Source organism: Drosophila arizonae, chromosome 3, assembly GCF_054131065.1.
Source record: "Drosophila arizonae isolate 15081-1271.41 chromosome 3, UAZ_ARI_1.0, whole genome shotgun sequence".
NCBI classification, from domain to species: Eukaryota; Metazoa; Arthropoda; class Insecta; order Diptera; family Drosophilidae; genus Drosophila; species Drosophila arizonae.
The window spans coordinates 15,490,694-15,506,963 of record NC_142923.1 but is presented as its reverse complement, the minus strand read 5'-3'; the positions used below and the strand labels follow the sequence as shown (position 1 = coordinate 15,506,963).

The 16,270-nt window shown below is 42.7% G+C and overlaps 5 protein-coding genes across 5 annotated transcripts; 3 read left to right on the top strand and 2 right to left on the bottom strand.

Moving 5' to 3' along the window:
* Nucleotides 1-388: 388 nt before the first annotated feature.
* On the bottom strand, nucleotides 389-4,642 carry LOC108610002 (glycerophosphocholine phosphodiesterase GPCPD1). Its single transcript, XM_089465074.1, has 5 exons — nucleotides 4,188-4,642; nucleotides 2,958-4,117; nucleotides 1,179-1,886; nucleotides 967-1,113; nucleotides 389-905 (listed from the first exon to the last, which is right to left on the bottom strand). Exons 2-5 carry the CDS (start codon nucleotides 4,095-4,097, stop codon nucleotides 786-788), a joined length of 2,115 nt encoding a protein of 704 aa, XP_089321200.1. The 5' UTR covers nucleotides 4,098-4,117; nucleotides 4,188-4,642; the 3' UTR covers nucleotides 389-785.
* Nucleotides 4,643-4,902: 260 nt separating this feature from the next.
* cutlet (chromosome transmission fidelity protein 18 homolog) lies at nucleotides 4,903-10,779 on the top strand. The gene is made up of 12 exons (XM_018001811.2): nucleotides 4,903-5,874; nucleotides 5,929-6,493; nucleotides 6,550-6,778; nucleotides 6,842-6,958; nucleotides 7,328-7,430; nucleotides 8,002-8,144; nucleotides 8,233-8,467; nucleotides 8,789-8,964; nucleotides 9,492-9,625; nucleotides 9,693-9,949; nucleotides 10,487-10,550; nucleotides 10,607-10,779. The coding sequence occupies exons 1-12, from the start codon at nucleotides 5,008-5,010 to the stop codon at nucleotides 10,705-10,707; spliced, it is 2,991 nt and encodes a 996-aa protein (XP_017857300.1). The 5' UTR covers nucleotides 4,903-5,007; the 3' UTR covers nucleotides 10,708-10,779.
* Nucleotides 10,780-10,926: 147 nt separating this feature from the next.
* Nucleotides 10,927-11,814, top strand: LOC108610021 (protease inhibitor 1). Its single transcript, XM_018001842.2, has 2 exons — nucleotides 10,927-11,474; nucleotides 11,545-11,814. The coding sequence occupies exons 1-2, from the start codon at nucleotides 11,384-11,386 to the stop codon at nucleotides 11,754-11,756; spliced, it is 303 nt and encodes a 100-aa protein (XP_017857331.1). The 5' UTR covers nucleotides 10,927-11,383; the 3' UTR covers nucleotides 11,757-11,814.
* A 957-nt stretch (nucleotides 11,815-12,771) lies between these two features.
* Nucleotides 12,772-14,645, top strand: LOC108610018 (uncharacterized). The gene is made up of 2 exons (XM_018001840.2): nucleotides 12,772-13,573; nucleotides 13,644-14,645. The coding sequence occupies exons 1-2, from the start codon at nucleotides 13,483-13,485 to the stop codon at nucleotides 13,859-13,861; spliced, it is 309 nt and encodes a 102-aa protein (XP_017857329.1). The 5' UTR covers nucleotides 12,772-13,482; the 3' UTR covers nucleotides 13,862-14,645.
* On the bottom strand, nucleotides 13,858-14,346 carry LOC108610023 (kunitz-like toxin PcKuz3). Its single transcript, XM_018001845.2, has 2 exons — nucleotides 14,205-14,346; nucleotides 13,858-14,146 (listed from the first exon to the last, which is right to left on the bottom strand). The coding sequence occupies exons 1-2, from the start codon at nucleotides 14,296-14,298 to the stop codon at nucleotides 13,974-13,976; spliced, it is 267 nt and encodes an 88-aa protein (XP_017857334.1). The 5' UTR covers nucleotides 14,299-14,346; the 3' UTR covers nucleotides 13,858-13,973.
* Nucleotides 14,646-16,270: the final 1,625 nt, after the last annotated feature.

Here is a 16,270-nt window from a genome sequence, read left to right as displayed (position 1 = left end):
CTGAAAATAAAAATGGATATTCAAAATGCTAACGACTTGATATTACTCCCTCAATTTAGTTTCCACAGCTCATCACTCTTCGCTATTGATTTACTTTTAATACCCAAAAATATAGCCAGATCATTCTCTTTTAAATTATTATTCATATTCATTAATTTTTCACTTTATCGAGTCTTTAGTATATTACATGGAAAATCACTTTCATTCAATGTGCCAAAAATAGCACTTCAATCTTGCATTTCTTATATCCATCGCAGCTATTTTCAACCTGTTCAATTTAGCCATTAAAAGTGTTTAGACTCAGCAGCTGCTTGGCCTGAAGATAAAATTATAAAAGAGAACTGCAGTTCGATAAATACATACATCTATATAGAGAACGCATTATGAATACTGGTATTATTTATTTTATTTAAAATACATTTTTCACAGTTGCATCAAGTAAACAATTTTCGGGAACGTAAAAAATGAAGTATAGAGCGAACTGTCAAAATCTACATAAGAATATTGCGCATACAAATTGATGCAAGGAGGCACAAAAGATAATTGGCGTGGGCAACTGAGAAAAACAATTAAAATTTACTACAAAATGCAAATGCAATTGGCTAGGTGAGAAAATGTTCACAAAGGTGTGTGTGTTCATGTGTGTTAGCATATGTTTGTGTATTATATATATATGTTATTGGAGAGAGTCCACTGAGCACAGTCTGAAAAATCGAGTAAATAAACATATTTCCAACAGCTGTCTGCGTTTGTGGATTGTTTGTAAATCTAAAGCTATGCAACGCTCAGGCTTGCTGCTCCTCGCTGCCCGAGGCAGAGGTGTGCCAGACGTGGCCCATTTCGAGTGCCTGCAATTTTAGCATCTCCTTCTGGCTGTCCTTGGCCTGCAGCAGGAACACGCTTTGCTGCAAGTGAATGGAAATTAGCTAAGAGTATATAGAGCTGAGGGACAATGCTGGTACTCACTTTAACCTCCTTGGTGGTCAGAACATCCATTTTGTCATAGATGATGGCATGCAGACCCAATTCCTTGAGCAGCTTGATTGTGTCTTTGGAATTGTTGTCATCGCCCCAGCAGAAGAGCACCAGGCCACGCTCCTTTGCCAGATTTACCTAGAACGCCCGTTTTGGTAAAAGTCCAACAAAGTCCAAAGCTGCTCGGTGGCAGTTCATTTTACCTGGCTGGGATCACGCAGTAGGTCCTCCGTATGTGCCACGATGCCTAACAGCTCCATGGCCACCGCATGCCACACGGCCGTCTCCATGGCATTGCCACGTGGGTCCATATACTTCTGGTACTTGGTCGTATGGCCCAGCGTGAGGAACATGACCGGATAACGATTCTGCTTGTAGCGCAGCATTGTGCATATGTCCGGATCAAAGCAGCTAAACACGATGCGTCTGCTGCCCGCCTTGCGCAGCACCACATCCAAAATGCAATCGATATAGAGATTACGATCCACGACATGCTCAAACTCCTCCTCCATGCGACCGTCCTGCAGGCGCTGCGACCATTTTATCTCTATATTAAAGCCGATGTGCTCATCCAGGGCTTCCAGCACATCGGCCAGCTGAGGAAACGGCTGATGCTCCAGCAGATCGTCGTTGTGAAAGGAGCGCGTCTCACGGGACAGCCCCTCCGCCGTGTGATACACCTTCAGCTTCTTGAGCTGCTCCAGCGTCAGCTCACGCATGGGCAGTGACAGAAAGTCGTGCTCCTGCATACTGCACTTGCTCTTCAACGACACATAGATCATGAAATCATGATAGACAACCGGCACGAGATCCTTGCTCAATTGCACATCGAACTCCACCATGTCTGCGCCATGCTCGGCGGCGTTCTTCAGCGAGGTGATTGTATTCTCTCTGATCACAGCGTCCATCGCCTGGAAAGATGGTGAGTTGAGTAACTATAACTGTAAACGTTGCTGATGAAATTATACTCAATTAACACTTCCAATGCAATGTGATGAATAAATATTGTTAATGAAATTTATAAAGCCGAATTGCGTTAACTTCTCTCTCGCTAGGTCAAAAATCTCAATAATATGCTAAAATTGCTAGACGCTTCAAAATGCATTGATAACTTATAAATATTTTATAAGTTTGCTCGCCTCGTTAGAAATGGAGGTGGTCAAATAATCTAAAATAACTTCAACAACACAAAAATTCTACACATACTAAAGTATTCTTCTTCTTTCAGAACTTTGCTTTGAGTCTCGTTAAGTGCAAATTCCGATCATGTAGGTAATTCATAAACAGCACTACCATCTCGAAATATCAGGAATCCAATGTTTATGTAAATTAATTTTTTGCTTTGTCAGTTGATTTGTGGAGTTAAGGGAATATTAAATATCATCTATGTAAACTTGAAGCTAAGCTATAATATTTTTTTTCATTGAATGTTTATATCTTCATATTGATTTCTTGCTAAGAATCCAGTTCAAGATATATTTGTTTATAAATATTAGATATATATAATTGACCCCCATAGAAAAAACTCGAACTTTTGACAGTTGTGTAGTTGCTTGAGGGTTTCCTTTTGAGGATTAAAGATTCAATTCACTAAAGAAAAGGCAAAGATAATTAATAATATATAGGAATACATATATATGTATACAAATACGTTCATCAGTTATGACATATTTGAATAGTTTAATTTTCATAATATATACAACTACTTCATTCGTATCAAAAGAGTTCACTTTGAACCTGTTCAGCACTTCTCTCAAAATTTCAATTTTGTTATCGGCAAACTGGTTTTCTGAATAATGTAATCTGTTCAAAACAGCATAGGTTCATCATATTGTATCTAGGTATGTCTGCCTGACCTATTGTAAAAGAGCTCATTTTGAGATAGTCTATGTTTTGAAGAAGTTCATGAAACTGAGATTAATTTAAAACATATTTGAAGTCAATATTTCATTTCCACACACCTAACAGTATCTTAGACCTACCTTAAAGCTGGTGCCGGAGCCACGATGTCCCACATCCAAGCCGGTCCACTTATTGTTCCAGTAGCGTGTATAGCTCACGCGCATGTCCATGTGGGCGCTGTGGGACGAGGGCTTGACTATCAAATAGCCTAGTTTCATCATGCCCAGTGGCCGGTGGGTCTTGGCACAGGTAATAGGTAGCTCCAGATTGCCTTCGGAGCGCTTGAAGAGATTTGGTAACACATAATGATAGCCCAGGTGATGCGGCGGGCCGTCCTCCCGCTCCACCTTCGATTTGTAGCTATACAGATCCACCAGATAGGCCACATTGTCCAGATCGGCCACAGTCAGATGAAAGATGACCAAGTCCGTGGCGCTGCACGCGGTGCCGAATTGCTCCTGGGTGCGTATCTCGCAGCTGTCGGCGCTGAGGGTGACCACCTCACTGAAGGCGAAGGCTGTGCTGTCGCCGCCATTCTCGCGCGTGTCATGTGTGTCGTTCGATAGCGAGTCCTCGAGCGTGCTGACGGGCGCCATCTCGGCGCAGCCTGTGGTGGGGATGCGCAGATTCATGGGCGTCACTTTGACGTGTACCAGACGCCGCTTCATGCGCTGTTTCCAGGTGAACGGCGCATAGAAGAACTTCAGCTGCACCAGCGACTCTTTGGTCAGCCAGCCGCGATCCACTTTCTCCTGGCCATTGACACATCCGAATGTTTCCTGGCACTCAGGCGGCTGCTCATCCCATTCCTTAATACAACGCGGCTCCAGCTGCACCTCCCAGCGACGCACCAGTAGTTGCTCCGACGTAGCATCTACACCAAAGACCACATAGCGATACTGAGTGTCACAATGACGTGGTATATACACTTGAGCTGTCCAGACATGACCATCCTCATCCTCATCTTGTGATTCCTCGCGAGTCATCAACGCTGCTCCAGTATGCTTCCAATTGCCCAGTGCCTCGCAGCTGCCCACAATTCCAAGCTGCTCGAAGACGGAGAGCTTCTCGTTCACCCTGACACGAAATGTCCACAGCCGATTGGTGCTAATGTCACCGAAGATCCGCTGCGCAGTTGGCACTGTCTCGGCCACTGGGCATACAGAGGGTGCGGCCATGGCATCTTCCTCGCAATCGTACGAAGGCTTCCAGCGCTCCATTGCCTAATAATTGATTGTCTCTTTGAGAATAAAAACAAAGAAAACTTTCACCTCAGCAAATTTTGAAATTCTTGAATTTTGTTTATTCACCGAGGCTAGGACAGTGCAAAGTTCTTTAATGTCTGCAGTTGTTGTTGCTGAGGGTGTTGGTGTTGTTGCTGTTGGCGACTTTAAAGTTCCAAGCACATTTCGACATTTGAGATATGCTCAAACAAAGAAGACGAAGCCCCCCGGTCCGATTGGCCGCTATCGAGCTACAAATTGTTTTTGTGTGTTTTACTGCTGCAATCAACGAGCAGCTGTTTTTCTTATATATTATGAACGCATGTCTGTCGGCCTCTGAGATATTGTCTGCTACGTATGTATGCTCCACTTTTTTATAATTATTGTAAATGTGTATGTATCGAGTTTATCACGAATTAACGTTGTTAGCACTCAAACTGAGACTGAAAGTTTGCAATGCATAAAATTGGAGTTGGTCGCAAGTAGTTTTTGTTGTGAAGGTTGCCATTGAGACATTCATTGTGTTGACATCCAGCAGAGTAAGTGACGTCATCCGCTAAGAACGTCAATGGATATTATCGTAACATCTTAGATATTGTAAACTTTAAGTCTCTAAGTTTCTTAAACATTAAAACTGATAAAAAATACAAATAATTACACCCCAATATCCCACATTAAACATTTCAATATTTCGGTGTGACGTCACATTTATTGACTAACGCCGCTCAATACCTGTCACATTTTTGATTCCACATATTGCCATTTTGAGTAGAGTTGCCAGACTGCCGCGTGAGTTTTATAGCGGCCAGCTATAAAAACATCACTTCATTTGTTTTGGCGGGAACTTTACACACTTGTTTATTGTTTATCATTCGCTGCTCGTTGCTTTTATTTAACTCATCTCAAAATGGATCAATATCCTGATGAGAATGAAGAGTTTGAGCTGCAGTATCAGGATGAAATGGAACTGCTCGAGGACATGCCGCACGAGTATGACGCCGTCGACAATGGACCGAGCACATCTCGTCAGGCAGCAGCTGCGCTCGAGCAACAACAACAAAAGGCAAACACAACTGTTGCGGGCCTCAAAGATGTCTCGCGCTTTAGCGATTCCATACTGAACTCTCCACAGCTGTCACAGATCACATTTGGCGCCAGTCAAAGTGAGTTGGCTGGCGGTGGACCCGTCAATCGGCGTCTCTTTGGTACGCCCAGGGGGCCGGCAGTGGGACGCGGCTGCTCGACCCCAATGCAGCGCATGCCGCATATTGAGGAAGTACTTACTCCCACAGTCGAAAAGACAGCGCCGCTGCTATGCGCCGCCGCAGAGCAACTGCAGGAACTGGGATTGCGAGGCAACAACAAGCGACGGCTGGAACGAGATCTCTTCGGGGACATTGACGATCTGTACCACGAGAGCTACGAAGATCCCATGGTGAAGAAGGCACGCACCGAGGAGCAACGCGACAACGAAGCCATCGAGCGCATACTGGAGCTGAGGCGTAAGATGCGAGAGTCCAGCAAAACGGTTCGCCAAGATGAGGTTTCGCGTCTGCGTGCGCTGCACGACTTCAAAATGAAGAATCTCTCATACGAGATTCCCACCTGGCCATTTCTGGCGCTGCAGCGCAGCGACCTGGAGCGCCTCTATGTGCGCTTCCACTCGGAAGAGTACGAGCAACGGCAACTGGACCTGCTCAGTGCAAGGGACAACCTGACAGGCAGCCTACTGGGCGAGGCCAAGCAACAGGTCTGGCAGGAGGCCAACGAGCTGGTGAGTTAGACAAAGCCAGGGAGAAAATAGTCACTTAGCAAGCCTTTCTTCCAGGTGCTGCGACGCATGGCTCCACCAACACAGCTCGTCAATCCCGAGCCAGTTGCTCCTAGCGTGGACACTGGTCGGCTGTGGGTGGACAAGTACAAGCCGCGCAAATACATTGATCTGCTCTCTGATGAGATGACCAATCGCAGTCTGCTCTATTGGCTGAAGATGTGGGACAAGGTCGTCTTCGGCAAGGTCTTTCACAGCAAGCAGGAACAGCAGGCAGCCAACACTGGAGTAGCAGCCAGCCAGCAGCTGAACAGCTTCAACAAGCGGACTGGCAAATTCGAGTCCAACGGAGGCTGGCGACAGCGCAAAGCGCGTCAAGCGCTTAACACCAATGTGGACGAGCTGGGCAGACCCATGCAAAAGGTGGCACTGCTCTGCGGTCCGCCCGGTCTGGGCAAGACCACACTGGCTCACACAATCGCCCGGCATGCCGGCTACAATGTGCGCGAAATAAATGCCTCCGATGATCGCAGTCCCGAGGCCTTCAAGTTGGCCCTGGAGAACGGTACACAAATGTCGTCAGTGCTGAATGAGGACAAGCGGCCCAATTGCATTGTGCTGGGTAAGAAGAGGCTGCTCCTGCTACAAAGTCAATTTGTCATCCTATTCTCTATTCAGATGAGATTGATGGCGCACCGCGTCAGTCCATTGAGTATCTGGTCAAATTTGTCAGCGATGGCATCTTCAGCAAGGCCAAGTCCAAAGGCGCCAAGGCGGAGCACAATGTGCTGCGTCGTCCCATCATCTGCATTTGCAACGACATCTACGATCCCGCCCTGCGACCATTGCGTCAAATTGCATTCGTAGTCAGCTTTCCGCCCATCGATGCTGCGCGTCTGGCCGAGCGGTAGGCGGCGCAGATTAGCCAAATGATTGCCTAAACTCAACTGAATTTCTTTGCACTTTGCAGACTGCTACAAATCGCGCACAAGGAGCACTTGAAAACGGACTTTGGCGCACTCATCGCTTTGGCTGAGAAATCGGGCAACGATGTGCGCAGCTGCATCTCAACTATGCAGTTCTTCAAGTAAGTTAAGAGGGAATAAAGAGAACTGAGATAGAGAGTTGGAGCGAGACTACATCGATAGTGTGAATTAGACTAAACATATATGTAAATAACTGGTAGATCAAAAGAGCCTAGATTGAAGAAAGAGAGCGGCAGTAAATTAGACAATATATAAGTAGAGCTGATAGATGAAGAAAACTGAGGAGGGTAAGTGAGGTAGGCAATAAATCGAAACAGCTGTGTATGGTAGGTTGGAGGCTATTAAAAGCAGCATCACATTATTTTGTAGGTAAATTCAAATATAATTTTATTTTTTAAATTTTATTTATCCTATTTAATATTCATTTATTATATCCACTAATTCATTTTAATAATCTTAATATTTTGCAGCGCTCAAAAACATTGTCTGACGCTTCAGGATGTGCTCAACAACAATCTGGGTCAGAAGGATCGGCATCAAGGTCTGTTCGATGTGTGGGGCGCTATATTTAGGGTGAGTTAAAAACCTTTCCAAATTTATACATAATTGTACATTTAGTTTATATATTTATATATGAGTTGAATGGTTTGGTTCAGTTTGAGTGCTAGTATAACTTGGCTGAAAGCTAAAGACGAATCAATGGGTATAGGGCAGTCTTCCAAGCAACGAGGCTTGACAGTGAGAGAGTCGTTTCGTTAGAGAGTGGCGCAATGCTCATCATGTGAGTAGCCGAAGTGATTCGCAGAGGAGAACTGCTAGTAGTAAGCGATTCGGTTGGTATATTCTTGTAAGAGAACCGAAATCTGAAATGTCATCTCTCACATATACATACTGATATCGCTTAGGCTAGCCAAGTTCAACTCAGTTGAGTATTTTCTTTGACATACAGCTTACAGAAAGTGCATTAAATGCTTCATGAGAAGCCCCAATACTCTCTGACTCAAATATATTCTAAATCAATATTTTTATTTTCCGATTCAACTTTAAATTCATATGTATATAAAGGCGAATCGAGGAGACATTTTTGCATACACACTTATGCTATATACATAAGCCAAGTAATATATACCTCTTTCATTCACAGATTCAACGGCCAAAGAAGCAGCTGCAACAAAGCAGCTCAAACAATGCTGAGGAAGCTGCTCAGGTGACCATGACGAACATGTCCGTGGCAACGCGAGTGCGCAATGTGCTGGACGTGGTGCACTCCAGCGGGGATTACGAAAGGTGCGCAGTCATATGAATACCCTCTGCAAAAATAACAAAAATCAAAAGAAGGCGCAAACAAAATTCAAATCATTTGAAATTCTTTTAGGCTCACTCAAGGCGTCTATGAGAACTATTTGCAGCAACGGATGCCAGATCCGAATTTTACGGGCATCTGCGAGGCGCTGCAATGGTTTTGCTTCTCGGACGCGCTGCAGCATCAAATCGCACGGCAGCAGAACTACAGCATCTATCCATATTTGCAGTACGGGTTTGTGGTCTGGCATTTGCTCTTTGCCACACTGGCCTGGCCGAAAATTGCATTTCCCACGCGTGGCTTTGAGGTAGGCAAACGTTGATGGCTGGCGCTGGGCCTCGGGTCGCATCATTTCTTTTCATTTTGGCATGTAAGCAGTGGACTCTTTGAGGCTGCCTCATGTATTATGCAATCCTCATTAGCTGGGGCAAACAAGCCTGGCGAGGGCCACAGAAAAGTGCATAATCAACACAATCAAGCCTTGTAATTTCTTGTGCATTATGTGGCTCAAATGCAATCACAAGATTAATGAGAGTTCTGCATAGATTTCGCACTGTTTACACTGGCCCCCATTCACTTGCTCTCCCAGACTTATTCCCTCTCTCTCTCTCTCTCTCTCTCTTTTCAGTTCAATCAAAAGTCCACGAACCAGCGCAACATCTTTCAAGCACTGCGCAAAGGCATCACCACATCAGCTCAGGGCGTGGGCCAAGGCAACATTCTGCTGCTGGATACGGTGCCGCTGCTGAAGCGCATTCTCTCGCCACAGCTGCGCTCCGTGGCTGTTCAACTGTTATCCCAGAAGTGAGTATGCAGTAGGAGGAGCCAAGAAATATATTGTAAGCTTCAGGAAGCATACACTGCACGAAGGAGAACCAACGGTCTAAGTAGATTATGTAGGCAAAACATCATTGATATGACAGTCAGTTCATATGGAAAGCTAGTCAATACCAAGATTGGAGTTAGACTTAAACTAAGTCAATTTGTAATTCATGAGAACTTTAAGGAGGAAGTATAGCGTTCTGGGAAGACTGAAGACGATCTCTCGAGAAGTTTCCCGCTTTATATGTTTTAAAATGATAGATTCGTCTAAGTTTCATTAGAGTTAATAAAAATGCAAATTAAAATTTTTAAACGAAGTCATTTGTGGGTCATTAAACCTCAGAAATGAGCTTGAGATTTCTTACTTTTCAATTAACGAGAACCGCTTCTCTTTTATTATTACCATTTGATGTGCTACAACAAACATATTTGCCTCGTCTCAATTCAGCAAAATTCAAATTACAATTTAATTACGATAGAACAATTAATAATAATAATTTTCCCCTCAGAGAACAATACGATTTGCGTCACACGATTCAAGTGATGGTTGATCTTGGGCTGACCTTCGTCCAAGTCAAATCGGCGGAGGGCCATTATGTGTTTCAAACCGAACCGGACTTGGATACGCTGTGCAGCTTTCCAGGTGAAGTCATTGGCACTGCTGTGCTTAGCCGCATTATCGATGCATTAATGTGCTGTGTATATTATAGGCTTTCCCGGACTGACGCTGCCCTACTTCAGTCGCCAGTTGATAGCACGCGAGGTGGATCTGGAGCGCATACGACGCGCCGCGCCCAAAGGCGGTCCAGCGGACAATGAAACAACAAAGAGCGCAACAGCAGCAGCTGCAGGGGCAACTGGAGCGCCTGGCTCGAAGCAAAAGGCGGTTGCAGCGCGTCTGCCAAATCATTTGCAAACATTGAAGCCAAAGCAAATAAGCGACTTCAATGCGCCGCCCAAGCAGCAGGTGAGCCGTGGCTGCTTTTCACATATTTCGGGCAATTTGCATGCCTTGCATTTACTTAGCAGCAATTCTGTTGCAAATTTTTTCGTGGCGCAGCTTATTGAAAGTTAGCTCTATCCAAATTGCCACAGCCACTCATCCGCAAATCCGCCTTCGACTTAGGGTCCCTCCGTCGTGCTGCTGCTGCCGCAAATCCTGTAAAAGCTAATAACCCATAAGGGGATTCGGCTGCCCATTGTCTTCGGGGTCGTAATGTGGGATCAGCGCAAACGAACATTTATTGCCAATCCTAAACGAAAGCGACTGCCAGCAACAACAACAACAACAGCAACAGCAACGACAGCAACAACAAAATGTCCTCATTCATTGGGGTTGTGCATTTGTTTAGGGGTTGCTTTACGCCAATTCTCTTCATTTCTCTCACTTAGAGCTGAAGCTTTTCTTTCTGATTATATGGCAAATTTCATTTCATTTTTGCATACTCTTTGTTTCTCTTGCATTATTATTATTTAATTATGAATTTCTTGTATTTTTCAACAGCTCACGAAAGACTTCTTTGGGCGCGTTACGCACAAGACAACAGCAGCAGCGGCAGCCGAGGAAGGTAGGCTAATGGCTGTTGTAGCTCGAGCAGTAATTATATATTGAAATGTTTTACAGTTAAAACTGATGCAATTGTTAAGAGCCCCATATGGTATCGCTATAAGGAGGGCTTCAACAATGCTGTGCGAAAGGATGTGCATCTCAATGAACTGCTTTAAGCAGTAATTATTTCAGTTGATTATTGTTACACTTACTATTATAAATATATTTATTAATTAGCTGATAACGAATGTGTTGTCTTATCAGCTTTGATCAGCTAAATTGTAATGTTCAATACAAACGAACAATATTTACAGCTATGTTGAGATCGTATATGCGCAAATTTTAATTGGAATATTTCTGAAGCCTGAAAGACAACTTTGTATTAAAAAAGATAGACAGAAAGAGATCAATTAATTAGATCATTCTCATATTCGCGGCATTATAGTATTCGTGCTAAATTATAAAAAATAATCGTAACGTAGCTGATCTTTCGCTTGATTCTCAAATCACTTTCACTCTCTTCTCTTGTTCTCTTGTTCTGAATAACTTTGCACAATTCACAATGAGTCTTCAGCCACGCTCTATGTGTATGTGGGTCCAGAGATCTTTGACATCCATCCATTGGGGCACACAATCTAGAGTCACACTCGTCCCCTTTTGGCATAGAACTGTCGCATGGCATTGCTTATCGCATCCGTGGGCTATCGACAGCTTTCAGTGTGTGAGTGTGAGTGTGTGTGAGGTGTTGCCGCTGACAAGTTTGGCGTTGCTCTGGCAACACTTACTCACTCACTCACTCAGTGGCTCGCTCAGTTGTCAGCGGGTGGTTCTGCGCTATATAATATCAGCGAGATGACGATGATGAAGCCTTTGTTGTTGCTGCTGCTGCTCGGCTTGCTGGGATTTGCTGAGATTGAGACACGCTATGTACCCGGCATACCAAGTGAGTAGATGGTAGAGAGAGAGAGAGAGAGTAGAAGTGCATCCACTAATTGATTTTGTATTTGCTGCAGACATTTGCATAAAGCCGCCGCCCTTCTCCGAGGGCATGTGCACCATTGAGATCGAGGGCTTCTACTACGATCCGGCCACGCTCGACTGCCAGATGTACTCGATTGGGGCTTGCCGTCTGACGCCCGGCCAGAGCTTCGGCAGCCTGGAGGACTGCGTGGCGACCTGTGTGCTGGGCAAGCGTCGCAGTCCCGATTACTATAGAAATGAATGAGATGTTGATACGAATAAAGCGCATTATAATAAACCTCTCTCTCTAGTATAAAAACAAACTGCGTCTGATTTTAATCGAGACCCGGTGTTAATCACCGCCCTGACCCGTGACGTAATTGTTTATTTCCAATGAGCATCTGAAACGTGCTTGACTTTGTCTTCTTGTGGCATGTTCCAAGCAGCAGCAGCCTAATTAGTTGCCTTACTTAGTTGAGCCTCGAGCCATGCTTGCGTCAGCTCTCAGTGCGCTAACCCGAATGGAGGTATTGTAGTTTGATCGTCTAAATGGCTGCGAATTTAAAATTTAAAAGTTTTGAGAACTAAAAAATATTTGTAATATTAAGAAACAAACTAGTATAAAAAAAAAAAAAAAAAAAAAAAAAAAAAAAAAAAAACATTTAATAATTGACAACGATTTTAAATATTTCACAAATATTTTCAGGAATGCGAAATGTCAATGATTTGAAAATATTTTATATATATAAATATATTTTATATTTATTGAATACATATAATACTTTCAAATAGTATGAACGTACACAGATATTTAAAAAAAAATTTTGTTTTTTGTTTTTTTCATTTGACAGGAAAATTCTTTCAAATATATTTATTTTTTTTATATTTATTTATATGGAACACTATATTTTTAATCAATTTATAAATAAAATAAAAATAAAATAATATAATTATAAAATATTTTTAGTTTGCTTTATTGTTGTCGAAATGCAAAAAACTAAATCTTTAACATGTCATTATCTGAGAAATTGTGTTCCCATATTTCCTAATTTATAGGAACATATACAATTATTCCCAGTTATTTCGAAGAAAAACTTAGTAAGCGTAGTCATGCTTCGTTCTTAGTCAGCCCTGGCCCTGGATAGTAGATCGGCCTTCTGCAACAGGCGTTCGCCAGTTTTAGCTGGAATCCCAACCCCCAAGCGGCGGTCCCCAGACTCGTACGCTCGCCAGCTCCATGCATATTATCAACAACGCACATGCAGGCAGCGAGACATCGCAGACTCAGTCACACTGTTGTTGTTGGCGTTGGTGTTGTTGTAGTGCTGTTATCAGTCAACGGCAGCGTCAGCAGCGGCTATTGGCAGAGCGCAACCTGATTACGAATCTGTTCGCCTTTTGTTCGAGGTTTCGAGTCGAGTTTGCGACAGCAGAAAGGCAATAGCTCATCCAGCGATCAAATGTGGCGCAAGACCCATTTCAATATACATACCCAAACATTGTGAATTCATGCCAGAGAATCGTTCTTTATAGCTAAAAGGTGACCGGAACAAGTCGTATAAACGTTAATCTGCAAGTGTGTCAAAAGATTCTCTTTGTGTCTGTGTGCGTGTGTGTGTGTGTGTGTAGAATTTTCGGCTCAATTCGGTTGTCTCTGTGCGCTGTGCGCTGAACTTGTCGCTGTCGCGTATTAAAAAACTCATAAATTGCACAAGAAGACGAGAAGGCATATCAATAGATCGTCATATACTATACAACTGCTGCGCTTCAATATATGGCGAAAGGCAGCTGCCTCTGCTGCGCATTTGTCTACAACTTCGTCGCAGCGACAGTCGACAGTGAATCTATGGAAATACAGATGATAATTGTGCCAGCCGCACTACAGAGCTGAATTCGCCAGGAGCTAAGCAGGCAGAGCAAGAAGAGCACTCGAAATATATCTCAAATATTATTCCGCAAATCGACTCAGCTTCAGCTTCAGCATTGGCAAAATGAACGCCCCGACAAGGAGCAGACAAATCTCGCTGCTGCTGCTGCTGCTGGCCGTGTGCCTCGAGTGGCAGTTGGCTGTGGCGCGCACACGTAAGTCTCAGCTAGCTAACGCACTCGCACTCCATTTTGTCTCCGTGTCTCACTTGAGTTTGTCGCGCAGGTGATTTGTGCCAGGTGAAGCCCACGACGAGCGGCCTGTGCGTGCCCACCACGGTGGGCATCTACTACGATGTGGAGACGCAGCGCTGCCACTTCATGGGCTGCAGCAATAAGCGACTCTTCGGCTCGCTGGAGGACTGCGAGAAGATCTGCAATAATGCGCGGCACGTCAAGCTGCGCAATAACTCGGCCAACAAAAGCAATCAAACCACAAATTGAATATAAGCACTAGCAATAGCACTAGCACTAGCTCTAGTTCTTATTAACATCAATCATTGTCATCAGTCAACAACAACAACAACAACAACAACACTAATTCGGCCAACAGTTATCAGACATCACGACAGGCATACTCGCAGGCGGCCTTGCTGTCGAAACGATTCTCGTTGCCGCCGCAGCCGCCGTAGATGAAGGCCTCGCAGCGCCGCTCGAGCGGATTGTAGGCGTAGCTCTCCACATAGCCAAAGCAACGGCCACTGACCATGGGCTGGAGGCACAGCTTGACTGCAACATGTTCCACATTAGTTGCCAATTGATGGACGACCATCTGGGTTAGCCTTACCGCGTTTCGAGGCGCCATCGACATCACCCAGTTGCAGGAGCAGCACCGGGATCAGCAGCAACAGCAGCTGGAGCAACTGCCATAGCCCAGGCATTGCGTACAACCGACTCGTTCTTGGGTTAACAACTCACTAAGCGCGCTTCGACAATTGTTTGTTGTTTCTTTCTTCTCTTTTTTTTTCAAATATATCTTTTGCCTAGGCAAGATTCAACATTGACCAATTTAAGTGCCAAGTCGGTCATAGCAACAGCCAACTCACCTACTTCATGTACTTTTTGAGCATCCCAAACATTGTTTGTTCTAGCTTTAGCTTAGATCATCTATTTATTTTATACACTACGATTAGATTACATTTTATATTGATGTATATAGTATATAAGGTTCATAAGTTCTACTTTGTGGCCATATTAGCTTATAATATTAAATATCATGTATATAGCAGGTGATCAGTCTTTTCTTTCAAATATGTTCAAAAAATTGTTTCGCATTGTTAGCAGATTTCTTGCGACTAGCTGTAAAATGAATGCTTCTATATTGCTATACAATAATTTTTGTAAATATTGTGTAATTGAGTTGCATATTTATAATTGTTTTATATTTATAGGCAATTAAAAATTTTGCCGTATTTCTGGGAATAGTCGCTGACAATTTCCAGTTTTCATTGGTTTGCCTTAAGTTCAAGAGTTCATAAATTTGCGTTTATAACAATTATATAATCTAAATGCTATAACTAAAATGTGGAATGATAATCTGGAAGTACTAATTCAACTTTGACTGCAATGCGTATAGATTCGTCTAACAATAATTCTGATTAAAATAAAAGCAAAAATTTACAACAAAAATATACACATAATAAAATGTGCAAGTGTTCAGCTTGAGTAAAAAAAAAAAAAATTAAAAAAATAATATTAAAAGTAATATTATAGTAAATACGCTAAAAATTAAATTAAAAAAAAAAACAATAAAGTTAAAAATATATATGTAATATTAAAATAAATTAATTTTAATCAAACAAAAAAAAAAGTAGAAAATGTTAATATAACGAATATTAAAAAATACAAATTACAATTGTATGTACAAATAATTGATTGAAATGTGTAAATATTGAATATTATATATCACTGTTTATAAATTTGTAAATTATTCAATTTGAGCAACCATATAACTTCAAATTTAAATATATTTACCTTATACAGAAATGCGATTGAGTTCTTATAGCTGTGACTCCTTTGAAAATCACGTGGAAAAGTATTTTCATACAAATAAAGAGCCGTTAATATATACCTCTCGGTATATATGTACATAGTTATTCACATATTTCTCCATACATTATGCCAAGTAATATTATTTATGATATTTCAACAGTCTTTTCAATATCTAAATCTAAATTTATTTTCTAAATTTAATTGTATCTCAGCTCCGCTAGTTACTAAGAGGCTCAGCCCTCCGATTAATACCCTACGTTCATAACACTTATAGTCGTTGCTCACACGAAATGACGTAAAACTTTTGCAGTGGCAACAAAACACAAACATGTTCCGCATATCAATGGCAACAGCAGCGACTACAACAACAACAACAGCAACAGCGTGAGCTACAGATACAGATACAACAAATTGAAGTTGATTTTGCTGGTGGAATTTCCAATACATTTGCGAAAAATATAAATAAAAACGAATACCAAAACAGAACTGGCTGGGCTTTCAGTTTCAACTGAAGTTGTTTACGCGCTGTCTCATGCATATGCTAATTGAGATACAGAGGCAGAGATACACTTGGGACTTTGGCCAAAGCGCACAGGCAGCTGTATGAGTAAGTTAATTGAGTGAAGTAATGGGAGAGCGAGATAGAATGAGAGATGGAGAGTTGGTTTAGCTGCAGCTCTCAATTTCGAACAGTGTCTAATTTAGTAATTAAACGCAGTTTTGGATGACGAGCGGCGCAATTAATGTGTCTCGCCTGGGCAGCATTTCAATTATTTCGGGCAAATTAGACAGTTAACTGAATTGTCACCACACACACACACACACACACACACACACACACAGTGAGTGAGCGAGATAGAG